Raw genomic sequence first — 19,935 nt, 5'->3', positions numbered from 1 at the left:
GCGCCGCAGCCGCGCCCGCGCCCGCAGCCACACACCGCGCCCCGACATCGCCTCACCGCACGGGCGCCGCCATGCCCGGGCGGCCGCGATTGGCTGCCCGCCCCGCTCGTCACACGCCGCGCTCTTCTATTGGGCGGTAGCTCCTCGAACCGAGCCGCTTCTGATTGGCCGCTCGGCACGGGCGGCTCTGATTGGCGGAAATGCCCGTTGTTTACTTCCCGCCTCCTTCGGGCGTCAATCCCGTGGGGCCCTTCCGGCTGGATCCCCGCCCCCTCTCGTCGATGACTGGTTGAGCGGCAGAACCTCGCTCTCTGATTGGTGCAGAACAGCTTCCGGGGGGCGGTGCCCTGACGCCGCTGAGGGGCCGGGCAGGGCCGGTGCCGGCAGTGTCATGGCGGCTCCGCTGCGGGACCGGCTGAGTTTCCTGAGCCGGGTACGGACGGGGGGTCTTGGGGGGTGGGAGGGGGCTGCAGGGGGCGTGGCGTCACTGCCCACCCGCGACGTCATCGCTGCACCCCCCCACGGGCTCCTACAGCGGTCTCACACAGCCCTGATGGGGCCGGGCCTGCCCCTGGGCCTCGGTCCAGTCCCCGCCACCGGGGTCCGGGTCGGGTCCGCCCCCTCTCACGCCGCCCCCTCCTCCTCCAGCTGCCGGTGTTGCTGAGGGGCACAGCCGACGACGACACCCCCTGCCCTGGGTACCTGTTCGAGGAGATTGCCAGTATCCTTCGGGGAGCCGGCAGGGGCCCCGGGCAGGGGTTTCCCCGGGCAGGGAGGGGATCCCGGGACAGGGGGAGTTCCCCGGGGGTGCTCCAGGCCGTGGTGGGCGCTGGAGGTCTGCGGGGCTGGTTGTGGGCAGCCGTGGTACTATGGGCCCTGGCTGGGACCCTGTGGAGGGGCTGAACTCCTGGCACTCGGGGGGCTGCTGGTGCCCTCCGGTCCCGGCTGGATCCCTAACCCGTCCCTAGAGATCTCCCACGAGTCCCCCGGGAGCAGCCAGTGCCTGCTGGAGCATCTCCTCACACGGCTGCAGAGCAGCTCCTGCCACGTCAAGTTGAAGGTGGGTCCGTGCTGGGAGCACTGGGCGGGTGATGGGATGGAACCCCCCGCTCCAGGGAGGGCAGCTGTGACTTGTCCTTGTCCCCCGAGCCAGGTGCTGAAGATCCTGCTGCACACCTGCTCCCAGGGCTCCCCCCAGTTTGTCCTACAGCTGAAGAGGAACGCCAACTTCATCCGAGAGGCCGCGGGTAATGGGCTGGGGGCACTTGGGAGAGCAGGAACAGCCCCATGGAGGGCTGGAGACCTCAGAAGGGCTCCTGCTGCGGGGGCTGTGCCAGGAGCAGGGTCCTACCCCACCTGGGAGCATCCCCCATGCTCCCCTCTGTGTGTCTGCAGTGTTCTCCGGGCCCCCAGACCCCCTCCACGGCAACAGCTTGAACCAGAAGGTGCGGGCTGCCGCACAGGTGGGTGCTGGAGGGACAGGGCAGCCCCCAGCCCCCTCCTCTGGGGACTCTGGGGTTACCAGCGCTGCCCACGCTCCTCTCTCTCTCAATCCCGCAGGATTTGGCCACCATTCTGTTCTCAGATGCGCCACTGCCGCAGCCCCTGGCGCTGCCCGCCCGGCCCCCGGCCCCTGCCGGTGAGCGCAGCCCCCCCCGGGACGGGCCCTCGGTCAGGGGGGCAGGGAAACAGCAGGAAAGGGGAACCCTGAGTGCCTGTGCTCCCTCTGACATTCCCTGTTTCTCCCCCAGGGATGGGCTCCAGCCCCAGCCCCTGTGGCTCCCTGCAGGGATTCGGCTTCAGCAGTGACAAAAGCGGCTCCGGTGAGTCCTGGCCGGGCCCTCACTGAGTCCTTTCCCACTGGGAGCTGGGGCAGGGCCATGGGGGTCACTCTGTGCCTTGTCCTCTGAGCTGCCAGAGTTCCCTCCCCCCCCCCTTCCCAGCCTGGAGCCCAGTGTTGGGGTGATCCCCATGGGGCTGGTCTCCCAGAATTCTCCCAACATCCCAGCCCCTCGCAGCTTCCACAGGGGAGGCCCTGCTGAGCAGCCTCCAGCGAGCAGCCGAGGCCGTGGCCCAGGCCGTGCTCCCGGCGCCGGGGGGGCCCCAGCGGCTCCGTGGGGACCTCCCCGAGGACACCTACGAGCCCGTCCGAGCCCCATCCCCAGCCAGCAGCCCGGCCATGCCACCCCCGGCTCCTCCCACGCCACGCGGATCCCGAGGTGGGTCCTGCCGGAGCAGCCAGGGCAATCTGGGGGGTCCCCACCCATCCTTGGGGGTTTCAGCTCAGCACCACTGTCCCTGCAGTGAGCCACCAGCCGGGGCTGGCCGGGGGTGGCTGGGAGGAGGCGGACAGCGGGCACAGCTCCCGGGAATCCTCGCAGGGCAACGAGCGGAGCCGCACCTCGGACTCTGGCAGCAAATCCGGCAGCGACAGCCGCTCTGGGGCCAGCCGGGAGCTGAGCCACGGGGCTGACAGGTGAGAGGGGCCCGGGGGGCTCCCCTGCCCTGGGACTGTCCCAGGTGCGTCCCCAGGTGCGCTGCCCTTGTTTCCACACTGCTAATCCAGAGTGTGTGCCTCCTGGGATGTTCGTCCTGCCGGGCATGGGCGGGCAGAGCTGCTCTGGGTGGGGGTCCCTGTCTGTCGGGGGCTGTGCAGGGCCCCCAGCAGGAGTAAGCAAGTGGCCCCTGCCCCCACGAGGTGTGTCCCCAGCAGGGTGGACGCTGACAGCCCGGGTGACTGCCGGCGGGAGCTGAGCCTGGTGTCGGGACTGATGCGCGGGGCCAGGGTCTTCCTCACCAGGGAGGAAGCTCAGCACTTCCTCAAGGAGTAAGTGATGGAGGCAGGTGCTCTTTGGGGCTGTGGGGGCTTCTGGGGGGCAACCTGAGTCCTTCCCTGGCTACCTGGGCCTGCACCCCCGGGATGGGAAGGGGCTGCAGTGACCCCCATCCCTGTGCAGGTGTGGGCTCCTGAACTGTGAGGTGGTGCTGGAGCTGCTGGGCCGGGCGCTGGAGGATCCCAGTGACAGCGTCCGCATGGTGAGCACAGGGGGCTCCCCGGGGAGGGCTGGGGGATGTTTGGGGGCCTGCCTGGCTCAGCCACGCTCCCTGTTCCCACAGAGGTCCATGTGTGCCATCTCTGCCCTCGGCTGCTCCGACCTGCTCTCCCCGGAGCAGATCTTCACCATGACCCGGCAGCGCCTGCAGCACCTCAGCCAAGGCAGCCCTGGGCCTGTGGCCAACCGAGCAACAAAGGTGACTCTGGGGACAGCCCTGTGCCCAATCCCCAGGGTGGGGGCTCCTGGGATGGGTTTGACAGCCCTTGGGGGACACACAGCTCTTGGGAATGGCTGCGTGTATGTCCCAGAGGGGTGGGATCTTTCCCAGGAGCGGGGAGCCTGGGTGGGGTGATGCTGCCTCTGAGCCCTGGGAGGGGACACTGGGGACAGTCCCTCTGCCTGGGAAAAGGTGCCAGGGCCAAGCCCTTTTCCCGAGCCGCCCTCACTCCGCCCATCCCCTGTCCCAGATGCTGCGGCAGTTCGAGGCCCTGTGCCGGGCCCAGCCCTCCCCGAGGGCCCCACGCCTGCCCTCAGCCCCCTCGGTGGGTTCGGCCGAGGACCTGCTCGTGGACATCCCGGCCCTGGCGCACGAGAGCTTCCTGACCCCCCTGAGCCCGGCCCCGACCCCTGCGGCCCCCACGGCCCCCGCTGAGGAGCCGGGGGTGGGATCGGAGCCCCCCGGGCAGCCCGGGGCCGCGGTGCCGGCCTGTCCCTGCGAGCAGGACGGGGGGAGCAGGCTGGCAGGGCGCACGGTGGCCCCCAGCCTGTCCCTGTTCGCCGGCATGGAGCTGGTGGCCCGTCCCGGCGCGGTGCTCTGGCCACACTCGCCACCGGCGGAGCCACAGACGCCGTCCCAGCCCCAAGATGGGGGGTCGGACATGGAGGGCACCCGGCAGCCATCGGCCTTCGCCTTCCTCAACATGTAGCTGCTGTCGGGCCCCGGGGGCTGGGGGGCTGTGCCCCCCTCCCTGCGGGGCCTGCGCTGTCCTGGTGCCTCAGGGGGACACGGGCTGTGAAATGGCCGCAGGGGCCAGGGCTTCCATCAGGGGACAATGCCCCTCTTGCTGTCTGTGGTGTTCCAGGGCAGGCAGAGGGGTACGACCTCTTGCTCCTCTGAGCCGGACGGGGGTGTGGGACCCGCTGGGACTGAGCTGGGGGTGCTTTGGGGACCCCAGCACGGCCATGAGTGCTCTTGGGTGGCCCCCAGCTCCAGCCTGGGCTCTGTGGGGGTGGGGTGGGAGAAGGCACTGTCCCCATGGGGCCGGGACCCACCAATAAACCCCCACTCGGGTCTGGGAATGTGTGGCTTCTTCCTGCGCCGCTGATGGAGCCTGGCCCATGGCTCCTCCTGGCCCGCAGCCCCACATTTTCCTATAGCCCCATGGCCGCCCAACAGCCCCACAGCTTTCCCCCTACCCCACTGTTCTCCCCCACCCCACGGCCCCTCTAGTAGCCCCATGGTTTCCCCTCTTCCTCCCAGCTCTCCCCTTACCCCAGAACCCCCTAACAGCTCCACTTTTTCCCATGGCCCCCCAGTACTCCCATGACCCCCCCTGCCCCATAGATTCCCCTCTCCAACCCACCTCCCTCAATAGCCCTATGACTCCCCCATCTTCCACAGCTCCCCCCTCCCCATAGCTCCCCACTAGCCCCAGTCCTCCTCTCAGCTCCCCAATATTTCCATTTTCCCCATTTTCCCCCCAAAAACCCCATGACGCCCCCCGCCCACGTGGGCCAAGCCCCGCCCATTTCCCCGCCTTCCGAAGCCACGCCCCTCTCCTTCCTATCACCCCATTGGCTCACTCCCGCTAAGCCCCGCCCCCCCGCCGCCAGCCGCGCCCCCGCCTCCATCCCTCCTTGTTCCCGCCCCCTTTTTCCGCCTCAGCCAATCGCGTCTCTTCCCCCGCCATTCCCTCCCTTCCCATTGGTCGCTGGCCGCCGGCCCCGCCCAGTGGCTGTGGCCGGAGCGCGGCCGTAGGTGAGGGGCTGGGGGCGTTTAATGGCGGCCGAGCGGGGGCCGGGGGAGCGCAGGGAGTTCCAGGGGGAGCTGGGACAGGGCCAGGGCCTCGCTCTCGGCATCGCCCCCGGAGCGAGGGGAGTCTCACCCGCGTGTGGGTGCGTGGGGCCCATTGCCGTGGTCGTGAGGGGTTGGGATCTGGCGATTTGGGGCTTGGGAGAGCTTGGAGGGTTTGGGGTCTGGGCTGGGGGTCTGCGGGGATTGGGAGTTGGGGGGTTCTGAAAGAGTCTGGGTCATGAGGGGCTTGGGGCCTGGGGATATGGGCTGGGGTCGTGGGGTGCTTGGGCCTGGGTGTTCTGGGGGTCCTGGGGAGGGGTCTGGGGCTTGGGGGGCTCTTGGTGGAGGTCTGGGATTTGGGGGGCTTGGGGCCTGGGGATGGGTGTCCTAGGAGGTCCTGGGGGCATCTGTGCACTGGGAGCTTGGGCTTGCACCTGTGGCTGGGGTTCTGGGCCTTGGCAGTGGGGGAATTTTTGGGGTCTGGGTTTTGGGAGCTTAGAGGAATAGGTGTGCGACCTGGGTGATCCTGAGGGGCTCAGGGATTTGGGAGCTTAGGGGCCAGGGCTTGCCTCTGGGTCATAGGCGGGCTTGGGGCCGTGGGGCTTCAGAGCTAGGGAGTCTGAGCTTCAGGGCTTTGAGGGGCTCGGGGTGCTGTGCTGGGCCTGGGCTCCTGAGCCCTGCTTTCCTGCCGTGAGCCCAGCGGTTTCCATGAGAGCCGTTTGTTTCCCCAGGCTGTGGAGCCAGAGGCATTGCCGAGGGCTTTGGTGGAGCCCTGAGAGGGGAAGCCAGGGCTGCCAGGGGAGCGGGTTTAGGGGCAGTGTGGGTAATAAATGTAAAGAAAAAAGTGATGTGGTCTTTTCCTGGCTCAGCAATGGGGCTGGGGAAATGCAGAGGGGAAAAGGTGGGAATGTGCTGCCCCGAGCTGGGAGGGGGCCCAGCCCTCCCTGTGCCCCCTGAGAGGGCAGGGACACTTCCAAATAAACCCTCGGCAGGGATTGGGAGCTGGGTGGGCGGAGGATCCCCTGGGAGCTGCCCAGGTGGTTCTTCAGCATCCCAACCTGATGTGGGGTGAGCTGAACCTCCAGCCTGCACAGATAAGGCCGTTCCGGGCCCGTGTGATCCTCTGGCAGCCGTGGGCTGTGTGGAGTGAAGGAGCCCGGGATGGGGAGCAGGGCTTTTCCCTCCCTTTCGTCCTCTGCTGGAATCCCGGCCCATAAATGGGACAGCAGCTCATGGGCAGCCAGAGTGTTGGGTGAAAGCAGTGAGGAGTTCACCCGGAGCCTCTCCCGGGCTGTGCTTGGGGTTATTTGCCATGTGGCAATTTGGAGGAAGGTGTTTTGTGCTGTTGGAACAGTTCCGGCACCGTGTGCCGGTGTTTGCAGGAGCCAGAGCGCCTGGTTCCGAGGCTGGATGCTCCATGCCTTCCCCTCTCTCTGCGCTGTGCTTCCAGGGCTCCTTCCTTCTGCTCCAGCATGAAGAGCACCCGGAGCTGCTGCTCCGTCCAGAGCTCCGATGTCGCAGACCTGATCCTGACGGGGCTCCCGGCGCCGGTGTCGCGCCGCCCCGGCAGCGCCTCTCCTGCCAAGCTCATGGCGCGCTCCGTGTCCGTGGCTGCCGACAGCAAAGCCAAGAGGAACGCCCCGGTGAGCCCGTGTCCTTCCCCCCGCCTGTGCCAGGGCAAGGAGTGCGTGCCTGGGATTTGGGATGGCTCCGTGCATGCCGTGGTTCCCCCAGCACCAGCCCGGCTTTGTTCTGGCACCGCCCTCGGCGGTCGCTGCTCGTGGTTCTCTGCTCGATGCAGAACAGCAAGTAGGGAGCGTCAGGATTCCCTCTTTTCCCTTCCTTGCCCTTCAGCTCCCTGCACCAGTTTCCGTCTGGAAACTGCCGATTTCCTGGTGTCTCCTGCTGGGATGTCAGGCCCAGCCTGCCCCTCATCGAGCACCCCCTGTTCCTGCCGCTCCTGAGTGGGGGTTCCCCAGAGAATGAGCCCCAGGTGCTTTCTGGGCTCCGTCAGGATCCAGCAGCAGACAGTCTGTGCTCCATGCTGAGTAATCCCTTGGCAGCATTCCCGTGCCCTTGTTCCCGGGAGCTTGTGCTAAGGAACGTGTTCCTGCTGGCTCAGCAGCGCCCGAGCGAGGTGTCATTGCCCGCTGCCTCAAGGAGAGCTTGGCAGCCCTGGGGCAGCGAGAACTCCGTGTCCCGCTGGGTGAGGGGGTGGGGGAGCCTGCCTGTGCTCCTCCTGAACGTGGCTGCTGGATTTATCCCTGCTCTCCGCAGGAGGATGCGGGATCCCGGGCCATGAACAACCTGCGCAGGTCCAACAGCACCACGCAGGTGAACCAGCGGGTGAACAGCTCACACAGGTACAGCTCCAGCCACGGACGTGTGTCCATCCATCCTGTGGGTGCCCCTGGGGGACACCCCACCCCTGTGTCCAACCTCCCTGGTCCTGTGGGGGAACAGGAGCCTTTCCAAAATGTACCCTGAGTTCTGTTGTGCACACCAGGAGTTAAAGCCTGGCCCTGGAAAACCAAGGTCTGGGGCTTTGGTTATTTTTTTGAAGAGGAGGTCCCTTGTTTAGCGTTTCATAGGATCACAGAATGGCCTGGGTAGGAAATGACCTTAAAGTCCCATGCAGGGACACCTTCCACTAGACCACATTGCTCCAAGCCCTGTCTAATCTGGCCTGGGACACTTCTCTGCCAGAGAAGTGCCCAGCTTCTGTGGGCAACCTGTGCCAGGGCCTCAGTGTCATCGCAGGGAAGAATTTCTATTCAGGGAAATGGAATGTATTTCTGTGGCTGTCACAAAAACCATTCCATTTAATTCCAACAGCCCTCATGGACCCACCAAGGCCATAACTGGGCTGTGTGAGGAGACAAAAGCTCTCTGTTCCCAATGCCTTCTGAGTTGGGATTTTCTGTTCTCCTGTTGGTCTGTGCCCATCCCTATCACCACACACCACCCTCAAACCCAAAGCTCTGTGTAAAAAGGAGTCATTTGTGGATTTTGTGGCCGTGTAACAATTCTCCAGCCTTTTTGTCCCCTTGTGTCACACTGGAGTATCCAAGTGCCCTGCATGGCCAGAGCGTGTCCTGTGGCTGTGAGTTATCCCAGAACCCCTGTTCTCTCCTCTCTGCCTTCCCTGGGTCTGGCTAAAGCTCGGAGCAGACAGGAGACTTCCTGGCCTTCTTTGAGAGCGATCCAGGAGGAAGGAAGAAACTGGCAACTCTGAGCAAAACTTCCCCAGAAAAGAAAACCACGTGGAATATCCTGGTGAGGACAGCAGGCTCTGGGAGTGGGTGGGCCAGGCCGGCTCTGTGCTCCTGGTGGTGTTTGAGGAGGTGGGTTTAGTAGCCTTATCCCTGCTGACTCTGTGGCAGGATGACCAGCCCCGGGCATTCCCGGGCCCCTCCGGCTCCCACGGCCTCGAGCCGCCCACGGGCATGAGGAGGAAGGAAGCCACCGTGCTCCTGGCTGCCAACTTCACCGCCAACAACAGGTAGGACAGGGGGTCCTGAGCGGGGGTGGGCAGAACTGCGTGGAGAAAACACCCGGAGAGGGGAAGGTGCTGCTCCTGATGCTCCTGTTCTCGCCACACAAGGAGCAACAAGGGCGCGATGGGCAACTGCGTCACCACCATGGTGCACAACAACTATTCCACTGCTGAGAAGGGCCCTGCTCCCAAGAGCTCCAACCAGGCTCCCAGTTCCCTCAAGTGAGTGTGGGGGCTCTGCAGCTGGGCTGGCCACGGGGTCGTGTGTGGCACAGGACAGGGCTGAGTGGCTTCACCTTCTGTCCCAGCAATGTCGTCAAAGCGACCTCGAACGAGGACGGGGAAGGCAGCAGCAGCTTCGTCAAGTCTCAGAAGAATTTCTCCAGCAACAACATCATGACCCGTAACAACAACAGCAGCAGCAGCATTCCCCGGAGGAGGGAGGTGACTGAGGAGGAGGCCGAGAGGTGAGGGAAGGGGCAGGAGGACAGTGCCAGGAGGAGTGAGGAGCTCCAGGGGAGCTTGTTCTTGTCCTGTGGGATTTCACACTGGGGAAGGGCCACTCTTAGTGCACCTGCAGGTCCCGGTGCTGTGGGGAAGCCGCCTGTGCTCTGCTGCCCCTGGGGCTATGCTGACCCTCCCTCCCTGTCCCCACAGGTTCATCCAGCAGGTGAACCTGGCTGCTGTCACCATCCAGCGCTGGTACCGGCGGCACTCACAGCGGCACAGGACGGCGGCTGCGGCTCTGGGGCGCCTGATGGCTGCCAAAAGGGAGGTTGGTCCTGTGCCCTGCTCTGTAGCCCAGACCCTCTGACATGCTGTCCCGCTGGCCGCGCAATTCGGTCCCTTTAGGCACCAGACCTGGGCTGTGAGAGTCGAGGGGGTTCTGGCTTTGCATCCAACCAGCCCCTCCATGGTCCAGAGAGCTGGGGAGGGTCCTGTTCCCTCAGAGTGCTGCTGGCTGTGTCCAGGGATTAGCCTGGGCTGGGTTCCAGCCGGAGCTGAGGTCCAAGGGCTCAGCACCACCCGGCTCCAGTTCCCCCAGCCCCCTGCCTGGGAGCAGGCAGACACTGGCAGTAGCAGCACAAGCCTCCCGTAATTGCCATTGTCTGGGCCACACTGGTGGCCGGAGAAGGGATGCCCCATCTCGGCTCATCCTAATGAATCCCTAATGAGGTGGCTTGTTAGAGTGATGACATTTCACAGCTATTTGTGTTTCTTTGTGTTCAATTATTTATCCCAGTAATGAAAAGCTCCCTTGCTCTTGTATGTGAGTCTATTTTTAAGCCTTGTCTCCTTGGTGGTTGCAGACCCAGATGATGACATAATAATAATAATAATAATAATAATTGCATTGAGGATCTAAAGAAAATGAGCTGCTCCAAAGTGGAGCTGTGCCAAGGGCTCCTCACCTGCACAGAGGGGAGGATGGAAAGCCTGGATATGGGGTGACCCAGGTGTGGGTGCCCCTCACACTTCTCAGTGGTGGGTGCTGGAGAACTCTCAGTAACACTTGTGATCCTCCTCTCTGGAAGGAAAGGCAGCAGCGGATGGAGGAGGGGAACATCCTGAATTTGCAGGAGAGGAAGGACGAGGAACGCCGGAAGATCCGAGAGGAGAAGGCGCGCCTGGCCCGGCACGCTGCCATCCAGGTAGGGCCAGGGCCAGGCTGTCGTGGCCTGTGTGACACCATTTGTTGGCATCATCTGGCGAGGCAGCGAGAGGCCTCTCTGCATCTCCAAGGGCTTGGCATGGGGCGGGATCAGAGCCAGCCTTGGAAATGGAGCGCTCCCTCTGGAGATGGAGGTGCCACAGAGCGGTTTCCTGCTGTGCTCCTGCCAAGCCTTGGCAGCTCGTTCTGAGCTTATGAAGACAGTGCTGGTTTCCATGTAGTGCTCAGGAAAATGGTGCTGTTGAGACAGGGAGACTCCAGGCTCCTTGGAATGGCTGAGGATGTGCGTGCCCTGGGAATGGGACCCTCCTCAGGAGCAGGGTTCCTCCGGAGAGGGCCGAGTACTGCTCCGTGTCCCTTGGCAGGAAGCAACACGTCATTGTCACCCTGCTCTTGCAGCTGGTGGTGCAGATGGGCTTGGCACAGGCTGCAGGAGTTGGCAGTAAAGCTGGGGATGTTTTAAACCCCAAATTTTCTTTGCTCTAATTGGAATCATGTTCCATCGGGGGGGGATTGGGGGAGACACAGCAGTGAGCAGCTGGAGGATGCAAAAACGCTGCCACAGCCTTGCAAACACAGGCTTGTGCCTTCCCAAAACTTAAGGGCATTGATGGCTCCTCTGTCCCTGCAGGAGCTGCACCAGAAAAGAGCCCAAAAGGCCTCGGAGATGCAGCACTCAGCAGAAGAGCTGGTGCTGGTAAAGGAGAGCAGGAGGGTGCCCAAGAAGAAGCCTGGTGCCAAACCTGCCTCAGCCAGGAATGTCAGCCCGGCCAGCAGCCTCACCAAAGCCAACAACACCGGTGAGTCCCTCTGGCGTGCCCCAGAGTTCTGGGAGTGAGGGGAAGGAAGGGACAAGGCGCTGTTTGCTCTGAGGAGCTGCTTCCCAGGGGCTGGCTGGGGTGAGTGTCCGACAGCAGTCTGGTTCCTGTAGAGGCCAATTCCCCCTCGGCAGCCACGGAGCCGGAAGGAAGCGGCCTGGCAGCTCTTGGCTCCGTGCCCTCACAGGACCCCGGGGCAGAGGACAAACTGCAGGTGGGTCTGGCTGTGCCTCCTGGGGGTCCTGGCAGCAGCCGCTCTGCCAGCGTGACAGCAGAGCCTTTGCTGGTTTCTGGGGAGACCCAGAAAACTCTCTCACTCTCTCATCTTCTCCTTAGGATGTGAGCTCCAGGGAGGTGGCTAACGAGGACCTGGAGACAGCAGTGACTGCTGGCAGCAGGGCTCCGTCCAAGGTCACGCTCAATGAGCTGCTGGACACACTCCGGCTGCTGGAGGAGGAGCCGGAGCTGCTGCCCCCACCCAAGCTCCTCAAGAAGGACAGATATGCCTGGATGGACAGGGTGAGCCGAGGGATGGGACTGCTGTGTCCATCCTTGGACAGTGATGGCTGCCTGGTGAGCAACGGCTGGGCACTGCCAGGGAAGGTGGTGGAGGAGCTTGGAGTGAGTGATGGAGGAATTTGGAGGTGGAGATGGAGGAGTTTGGAGGTGATAGAGGAATTGTTTGGTGCGTCAAGGGCTTGGACATCTGCAAGGAACAGCAAATCCATGCAAGGGCTGGTGGTGGGACAGGGTTTAGCCCAGAGGATGAGGCTGGTTACTGGGCTGCAGTGGGAGGACTGGGCTCCAGTGATGGAGAGAAGCCAGCACCTCTTCTCCCAAGCCTTCCCCTGGGTGCTCATTCACCACGGTGAATTCCCAGCAGGAGCCCAGCTCCAATTCCCTGACTGCTGATAACTTGGAGAAGTTTGGGAAGCTGAACCACTCGCCGGGGGTCCCCGAGGATGGGGCTCTGCTCTCAGAGGCCAAGCTCCAAAGCATCATCAGTTTCCTGGATGAGATGGAGAAGTCGGAGCAGGAGAGGCCCAGGTCGGCTGCCTCGGCCACGCAGCGGGAGGTGAGTCCATCTGTGCTGTGGGACTCTGGTGGGAATCATCCCCATCTCCCTGTCCTCACTCCAAGTGGTTCCACCACCTTTTCATCATGCTTTTTCTGCTGTGGCAGGGCTTCCTTTTGGAAGAGGAGCTGGCTCATGTGGAGCAGGTGTCGGCTGTTGCTACGGAGGTGACAAGCTCCATGATGAGGCTGAAGCTGGAAGTGGAGGAGAAGAAGAGAGCCATCAGCCTGCTGCAGACTGCTCTGGTGTGTCAGCCTTGCATGTGGTTCTCGGGGATATGAAGCATGTGATCAGGGTTATCCCTTGATTTTACAGAATCATGGAATTGTTTGGGTTGGAAGGGACCTTAAAGATCATCTAGTGGGGAGCCCCTTCTCCTGGGGCTGAACTCCCTTCTCCTCTGACGGAACTCCAGGGAGGCTGGATGTTCCTGCTGACAGGGGTGGGAAATGTGGGCACCAGGGCTTTGCTTTAGCTCTGTCCCTCATTTTCCTGGCCTGATGGTGATTTCCATGTCGTGGCTGTTTGATCCCTGCTCCCCACAGACTCAGCAGCGGGAGCTGACCGACCGCCACGTCAAACAGACCGAGAAGGAGCTCGGCCACCAGCTCAGGCTGCAGAGGGAGCAGTATGAGGCAGCTATCCAGAGGCACCTGGCCTTCATCGACCAGGTAATCCCAGCTCCTGAAGGCAGAGGCTGAGGTGGCTGCACCTGCCTGATGCCGGCCCCTTGCCCTGCCCAGCTCCTCGATGACAAGAAGGTGCTGAGTGAGAAATGTGAGGCTGTGGTGGCAGAGCTGAAACAAGTGGACCACAAGTATGGCCAGAAGATCACCCAGATGCAGGAGCAGCACGAGCTGGTGAGGGGACAGGGAAGGTGGGGGGACATGTGTGTCCTGATTTTGCTCAAATGGGGCCTCTGCCCGGAGCAGTACAGTCTCTGTCACCTCAGTGGGATCTTGACACTCCAAGGAGCTCTTCCCTGTGCACAGGAGGTCCCTGTCACCACGGAGCTTTGTCCTGGCTCCCCAAAAGGCTCCCGTCCTCTGCTGCCCAGAGCCAGGAGCGTGGCATTGACCAAGGGACAGTGTAAGCTCCCAGGCTCTGCTCAGAGAGATCCTTCCCACACATCTGGCACAGGGTGCCCAGAGCAGCTGTGGCTGCCCCATCCCTGAAAGTGTCCAAGGCCAGGTTGGACAGGGCTTGGAGCACCCTGGGCTAGTGGCAGGTGTCCCTGCCCATGGCAGGGGATGGAACTGGAGAAGCTTTAAGGTCCCTTCCAACCCAAACCATTCTGTGATTCCATGATCCCATGTAAGCAGAGCTCTCCCAGGCTAGGGGTGACCGGGGTGTGATGCTGGCACAAACCCAATGCCATGGAGGAATTTTGCTTCCCCTGTGGATGGAGACAGCTCAGCTCGCCCCATGCCAGGCCTGGTAGGAAGGCAGCACCGCTGGGCTTATCACAGCTCTGCCATCCCAGTGCCTGCTTGTCCTTGACCTTGGAGCTGAGCTCATGCCTGGCCAGACCGTGGGGGTCCCTTGGTCTCCTGTGGCACGCTCCTGGCCAGTCCCTTGGCATGTCCCTGTCCCTGCCCCTTGAGCTGTGTCTCCTCTCACCACCACGGACTCCTGCCCAGCTCCGCCCTGCCCGTGGCTCCCACAGACACGGCTGTGTGGATTTGCCTCTCCCCCACATTCCCCTTCTCTCTCCATCCCCTCCTTTCTTTCTCCCCAGGTCTGGCGCACTTTGGGCCCCTTTTGTGAGGTAAATGTGGTCTTTGCTCTCTTTTGTGCCTTGCCCTCTGTTCTCGTGCCCTGACCTGCTCTGGCCCTGCTCCAGCCCCTGCCAGAGTGCTTTCTGTGGCAGGGAGAGGGAAGGCTGGAGAGGAAAGCACCATCACACAGGGACGGATGGGCTGCCCCGCATGCAGGGACCCTTGGCAGCCCCCAGTTCCCCTTCCCTCTCCGTCGGTGCTCTCATATCTTGGCAGTGAGCACTTTCCCAAGGGGATGGAGGAGAAGGCACTAGGAGAGTGTGTGGCCACTTCTCTGGGCTGGAAGAACACACCTGGCCAGGGCTGTGCCTGTATCCATGCGCAGCTCCACAGCTTCCTTCCCAACAGCCCGGCTCCCAGGCTCCCAGGGCTTTTCTCTCCCAGCTTCTCTGAGGTTTTCCCATTTGCTTCCAAACAGGAGATTAAGAAACTGAAGGAACTCATGAGTGCAACTGAGAAAGTCCGACGGGAGAAGTGGATTGAGGAAAAAAACCAAAAAGATCAAAGAAATCACTGTGAAAGGTACGGGCAGGCTCCCTCAGCAGCAGGTGGAGCCGGGACAGCACCCGGGTGGTCCAGGACATATTGGGAAGAGCTCCTTGGTGTGGGCAGTGTCTGCTCCCTGTTTTTGGTGGAGCAGATGCCAGAGGGCAGGAAAACCCCTCTGTGCTCATCCCCCCTTCTTACCAGCCCCTTTGAGCCGGCCAAGGGCAGCGGGGTGGGATCTGGGCCGAGCCGTGACCGCCCTTCCCGCTGTGCAGGGCTGGAGCCGGAGATCCAGAAGCTCATGGCCAAGCACCGCGAGGACATCCGGCAGCTGAAGCTGCTGCACGAGGCCGAGCTGCTGCAGTCGGACGAGCGGGCAGCCCAGCACTACGGGCGGCAGGCGCAGGAGCTGCGGGGGCTGCTGGAGCGGGAGAAGGAGGAGCAGAGCCAGCGGGAGCGGGAGCGGGCCCGGCAGAGGTGCGTCACTCCGGGCTCAGTGCTGCCTTGGGGCTCACAGCTCTGGGGTGCTGTCCAGCATCAATCTGCTGGTGGGATCCCAAAATCTGGAGCTCTGTGGGGAGCAGCCCCTTTCTCTTCACCGGCCTCAGGTGGGCGATGCCCCTGAGCCAGGAGCGTCCTCTGGCATCATGAAGGGCAGGGTGGAGAAGAGGCCGAGTGCTCAAAGGCACATCCGTGGAGTGTCTGTGCCCCGCAGGTGTGAGCAGCAGCTGGAGCAGGAGGAGCAGGCACTGGAGCTGCAGCGGCGCCGGCTCTATGCCGAGGTGGCCGAGGAGAAGGAGCGGCTGAGCCAGCAAGCAGCCAGGTGAGCAGGCTGGGGGCCTGGGGCTGGGGGCAGCCCTGGGGCCGGGCTCCCATGGGAAGAGGTGCTGGTGTGGATGCTGGGAGCTGTGTCTGTGCAGGCAGCGAGCGGAGGCGGAGGAGCTGCGGCGGCAGCTGGAGGCCAACAGCTCGGCCCTCACCCGGGCGCTGCGGGACGAGTACGCCAAGGAGAAGGAGGAGCAGGAGAGGCGGCACCAGGTCTGGTTCCCCCTCACCTCCAGCCCTTTGGGCACTGGCACCACCAGGCCTCGGACCCTACCGGGGCAGCGCCAGCAGCTGCTCCCAGCCGGCACAGAATGCTCCCAGGGCTGAGCTGTTGTTTTCCCTTCTCCTCACAGGCAGAACTGAAGGTGCTAAAGGACCAGCTGGAGCTGGAGAAGCAGGCCTGGGAGGCCAACTATGTGAAGAAGGAGGTAATGGCAAGAGCTGTCCTCCGGAGGTGCCACCCACGGGCTCTGAGAGGGATTTGAGGCTGCATTTGCTGTCCCTGTTCCCAGGAAGCCTGGTTGCTCTCTCGGGAGCGGGAGCTGCGGGAGGAGATGAGGAAGGAGAGGGACAAGGAGATCGAGCTGGTGATCCAGCGCCTGGAGGCCGACACGTCCTTGGCCAAGGAGGAGTGTGAGAGGGCAGCAGAGAACAGGTGAGGGGGAAGGGGAGGAGGGAGGGTCCAGGTCCTCCAGGGGCTGGTCCCTTTTCCCTGTCCCCTGGGCATCTCTCCAGTGAGCTCTGGAGCAGTGTTAGTGCAGGAAGGAGCAGCTCACAGGGACAAAGTTTACCTCTCACCTGAGGAAGCAGCCCTGGATCTCCCATGGGGCAGCTGTGCCCTTGCTGCTGTGCCCTGGTCCCTCCTGCAGCAGCAAGGGGGCTGGGATGATCCCTGCAGCAGCGGGATGAGCCAGGCTGCCTGTCCTTCCTGCCGGTAGGATCAAGAGGATCCGAGACAAGTACGAGGTGGAGCTGCAGGAGCTGGAGCGGTCGGAGCGGAAGCTGCAGGAGCGCTGCAATGAGCTCAAGGGGCGGCTGGCCGAGCTGGAAGGGGAGAGCGTCCGGCTGCAGGGCCTGCTGAAGCACAAGGAGCAGGAGGTGGAGGAGATCCGGAAGGTGAGCAAGGAGCAGAGCCAGGGCCCTGCCTGGCCCGTGCCTGGGTGTGCGGGACCAGCTGTCCCAGGGGCACAGAGGCCTGACTGAAGTGATTCGGCAGGAGTTTGCGGACAGGCTGGTGGGGACGGAGGAGGAGAGTTCGCGGCTGAAGGCGGAGATGGCAGAGCTGAGGGCCCGGCAGCAGCTGGAGCTGGACAGGCTGGTGCGGGAGAAGGACCGGGAGCTGGAGGAGGTTCACAGGAGGTGAGGGAGCCCGGGTGTGGTGCAGGAGCTCAGTGCTGCATCCTCAGGAATGGCTTCCAGCCCTGTCCAGGCAAACCGGGCCGAGGAGTCTTGCCCGAGCCGGCTGCTGCTCAGACACCCTGAATCCTCTGTTCCTTGTCGCTGCTGGCCTGCTCTGTGCCATCCCGTCCCCAGGGCTGTTCCTGTCCCTGCCTGCAGAACATGAGTGCCAGGAGAGGCCAGTGGAGCACAGCTCTGTCTGTGTTCCTCCCTGGCAGGAGCCCTGGCCAGGATCGGTGTCACCTCCTGGGGGCTCTCCGAGGCTCACACACGATACCTGTGATGGCAGCCACAGTGATCTTCTCCAGAGGGGCAGGGCCCAGGGTCAGGGCACAGCCACAGAGGCTGAGGGCAGCTGGGACATCCTTAAAACACTGTGATAATTAGGACTTAGGAAGCTAATGTGCCTTTCTTCCTGTAGACCAGTCAGTCCACACTACCCAGCACCCAGCAATGCAATAAAGGTGCTGCCAGGTGTGATGGCACCTGGAGCCCAGCTTTGGCTGGGGGAGAGGGGCTGAGCTCCCGGGGCTGAAAGCCCGGTGTTTGGCCCCCCATGTCCGTGTCAGGGTGAAGGCGGCGGTGCTGAGGAAGGAGGAGAGCATGAGCAGCCTGCGGAAGCAGTACGAGGTGAGTGAGGGCTGCCCCGCCCTGCCCGGCTGTGGCTCTGCCGGGCACCGCGAGCTCTCCCCTGTGCTCCTTTGCAGGCGGCCGTGCAGAGAGCCAACCTCCTGGAATCCCTGCTGGAGCAGCAGCGGCAGCTGGCCACGGAGTGACCGTCCTGCCGGGCAGGGAGCGGGGCTGGGGTCAGGGTCAGGCTCTCCCCTCCCTCTTCCCTCGTTCTCCACAGCCTGGTCCCAGTGCGGTGGCCGTGCTGGGACACTTGGTGGCCTTTAGATGTTTGGGAGTTTTGTTCTGATAATAAATCTCTGCTGGTTTCTACAGCTGTTTCTGTACCTGTGCACGTCAGTGCCAGGGCACGAGTGGCTCCTGCTCGAGGTCTGTGCCCACTCCCACCTTCCCGACCCCATTCCTGCATCCCAAGACCCTCCCTTGCTCCGAGGGTGCCCAGCACCCCTATCTAGGCCTTGCTTCCCGTTCTAAACTGAAATATCCAGTAGGACGCAGGGAGGCAGAGCCAGGGCAGGATGTGATCCCACAGCCTCTGCTACCTGCAGCTTCCTCAACACCCCCTGACAGGGCCGGGAAATGCCTGGGCTGGGCCGGTGGCATCTGTTTCCTCTCGGCCGGGAGCATGCAGCCGCTCTGTTCCCTCCCCCGGGCCGGGGCTCGGAGCGGGGGCCGGCAGATGTTTTCTCAGCAGAGTCCCGGGTGTTTCCCATCCGTCCTGCTGGTCCTTGCGCTCGGCTGGAGCTTCGCCCTGCCCCGTGGCAGCACTGCCAGAGCCTCCACGGTGACATGGAGCCGCAGAGGAACCCTCTGTCACCCCAGGAAGCTGCACAGGGGCTCGGCCACTTCCCGACGCTGGCGTTTGTCCCAGCGCGGGCTCCTGGCTGCAGCTCCCGGGGCCGGTATGATCCCAAGGCAGCCCATGGATGGCCCAGATCCCTGCCCGTGCTTTGGCACTTGATTTGGGTGTTGTGGGGCACGAGCAGTTCCTCCAGCTCCGGGGCAGGGACACAGAGGGTGGCTGGGGTCCTGCACAGCGGAGCCATGCCCGTGCGCTCTCTGTTCCCAGGCTGGAGCGCTCATCCCGGTGTGCCGGGACAGGCCGGGCACGGCGCTTGTTCCGCTGCTGTTGCTTTTCCAAGGGGTGTCCTGAGCGCCGCTTCGGCCCCCGCCCTGCACAGCCCCGCACGGGCCAGCCCGAGCCTGTGCCAGCGGCTGCGGCCCCGGGAGCTCTGGCGTGGCAGAAGGGGGCTCAGCCCCCTCGTTGCCCGTCCAGGAGGGCTTGTGCCTGTGCCCCGTGGATCCGGGGTAGGAGCCAGAGCCCCGTCCGGCATCGCCGCTGCGGGGTGAGCACCCACCCCCGGTGCCCGGAGTGTGCCCGGCGCTGCTCCCGGCGTTGCTCCCGCCGCTCCCCGGGGCTCCGTGTGCTCCCGCATCTTCCCGGCCCCTCCCCGGCATCGCCCGGGCTAATTTCTAGGCCAGTGCCCGGTTCAGGCATGAATAAATCAGCGCCGTTGCATAACGAACATGCTGATTTTCACCGGATGGCTGCGCCCGCGCCCACCGCCCGCACCCCGGGGGTCCCGCGTGCCACGAGCCGTGTCCCCGTCCCTGTCCCCGTCCCCGTCCCTGTCCCCGTCCCCGTCCCTGCCGAGCCGCGGCACGGCGGGCGCTCAGCCAGGCTGGCGGCGACTGTGCGGCCGCTGCGGGCCCTGCCAGAGATCCCCAATTAAGGAGCCCCTCTCCCCCCGGCTCCCCCGGGATTAGCGGGACGAGCGGGGCCCGTTGGCCGCCCCGTGGCCGCGGGGCCGGGAAGGAGGGAATCGCGGCTCAATCTGCTGTCTGCCCGGAAGGGGATTAGCTGCAGCCCCAGACAAATCAGCCGGGAAGCCGGCGCAAGTGGCAGGATCCGAGCAGGGTAATCTCCCTTTGGGAAGGATCTGTAATCTCCCCTGCTAATTGGGGCGGCGGCAGCGGCACTGCCCGGACCGGGAGGGGATGTCAGGGGACCGGTGCCACCCTGTGCCTCTGCCTGGGGTTGGATCAGCCCTGCCACCCGCCCCGACCTCAGGGCTGGACCTGAGGGGCTCCCTGGGGCTTTGGGCCTCGATTCTCCTTTGGGATTTTCTCTTTTACAGCCACATTGGAAATCTGGTGGGAAGCAGGACAAGCGACAGGGGGCACAGGGCGGGCGGTGGGTTTGGGTGACTGTGACAGAGCTCAACCCTCCTCCTGGATGTGTCAGGTGGGGCTACTGAGGGTGTCACCTGGGCAAGGAGGGTGCTGGGGCATGGGCTGCTGCACTCAGTGTCCCAGCTGAACTGGGGATTTCAGGTCTTCTCAAGGAGGGCAGGGTGGCACAGCAGGGCTAGGCAGGCACACACTCCACTCTCATCCCCCTATCCCATCCCTATCCCACTGCCATCCCCAGGCCATCTCTGTCCTTCTTTCCCATCTCATCCTCACTTCCATCCCCCCCAGTCCTCATTCTCATTCCCATTCCCATTCCGTCCCATCCTCATCTTCCTCCCCATCCCACCCTCTCCCAGACACAGGAGGGAAGGAACACTGGGCACTGGAGCTGCCATCCCCAACACAACATCCGGGTGATTTCACCCCCTCCCACTCACCGAAGCCCCCCTGCCCCTTGCCAGTGCCAGGAAGGCCTCAGCTCATCCTTGTCCCAC

At 63.8% G+C, this 19,935-nt stretch overlaps 2 protein-coding genes across 3 annotated transcripts; both read left to right on the top strand.

Annotated features, from left to right (window-relative positions):
- The first annotated feature begins 330 nt into the window (after positions 1–330).
- Positions 331–4,355, top strand: TEPSIN (TEPSIN adaptor related protein complex 4 accessory protein). Of its 2 annotated transcripts, none has more exons than XM_032129440.1 (13): positions 331–433; positions 649–721; positions 969–1,060; positions 1,154–1,247; positions 1,396–1,463; positions 1,561–1,639; positions 1,752–1,823; positions 2,019–2,219; positions 2,305–2,476; positions 2,714–2,827; positions 2,958–3,036; positions 3,118–3,252; positions 3,524–4,355. In XM_032129440.1, the coding sequence occupies exons 1-13, from the start codon at positions 392–394 to the stop codon at positions 3,980–3,982; spliced, it is 1,680 nt and encodes a 559-aa protein (XP_031985331.1). In that variant the 5' UTR covers positions 331–391; the 3' UTR covers positions 3,983–4,355. The 2 variants fall into 2 exon arrangements, with proteins under 2 accessions (XP_031985331.1, XP_031985330.1); XM_032129439.1 differs by having other exon boundaries at positions 2,711–2,827.
- Positions 4,356–5,053: 698 nt separating this feature from the next.
- Positions 5,054–17,491, top strand: CEP131 (centrosomal protein 131). The gene is given in 28 exon segments (XM_032129429.1): positions 5,054–5,171; positions 6,521–6,713; positions 7,348–7,433; positions 8,232–8,346; positions 8,454–8,572; positions 8,675–8,788; positions 8,875–9,033; positions 9,224–9,341; positions 10,102–10,218; positions 10,870–11,038; positions 11,170–11,270; positions 11,393–11,575; positions 11,940–12,131; positions 12,239–12,376; positions 12,677–12,802; positions 12,875–12,991; positions 13,870–13,899; positions 14,328–14,396; positions 14,398–14,431; positions 14,671–14,872; positions 15,111–15,218; positions 15,316–15,433; positions 15,574–15,648; positions 15,733–15,875; positions 16,159–16,336; positions 16,437–16,579; positions 17,188–17,248; positions 17,326–17,491. Coding segments are annotated over 28 exon segments (3,393 nt in total). The 5' UTR covers positions 5,054–5,055; the 3' UTR covers positions 17,395–17,491.
- Positions 17,492–19,935: the final 2,444 nt, after the last annotated feature.

The sequence above is a fragment of the Corvus moneduloides genome, chromosome 19 (genome assembly GCF_009650955.1).
Source record: "Corvus moneduloides isolate bCorMon1 chromosome 19, bCorMon1.pri, whole genome shotgun sequence".
NCBI classification, from domain to species: domain Eukaryota; kingdom Metazoa; phylum Chordata; class Aves; order Passeriformes; family Corvidae; genus Corvus; species Corvus moneduloides.
This window is presented reverse-complemented; position numbering and strand designations above follow the sequence as displayed.

Coding starts and splice junctions, on each gene's coding strand:
- TEPSIN (XM_032129439.1), top strand. CDS start 392: ATGGCGGCTCCGCTGCGGGACCGGCTGAGTTTCCTGAGCCGG. Junction 1,640..1,751: donor CCGGCCCCCGGCCCCTGCCG/GTGAGCGCAGCC, acceptor TTTCTCCCCCAG/GGATGGGCTCCAGCCCCAGC. Junction 2,220..2,304: donor CACGCCACGCGGATCCCGAG/GTGGGTCCTGCC, acceptor CTGTCCCTGCAG/TGAGCCACCAGCCGGGGCTG.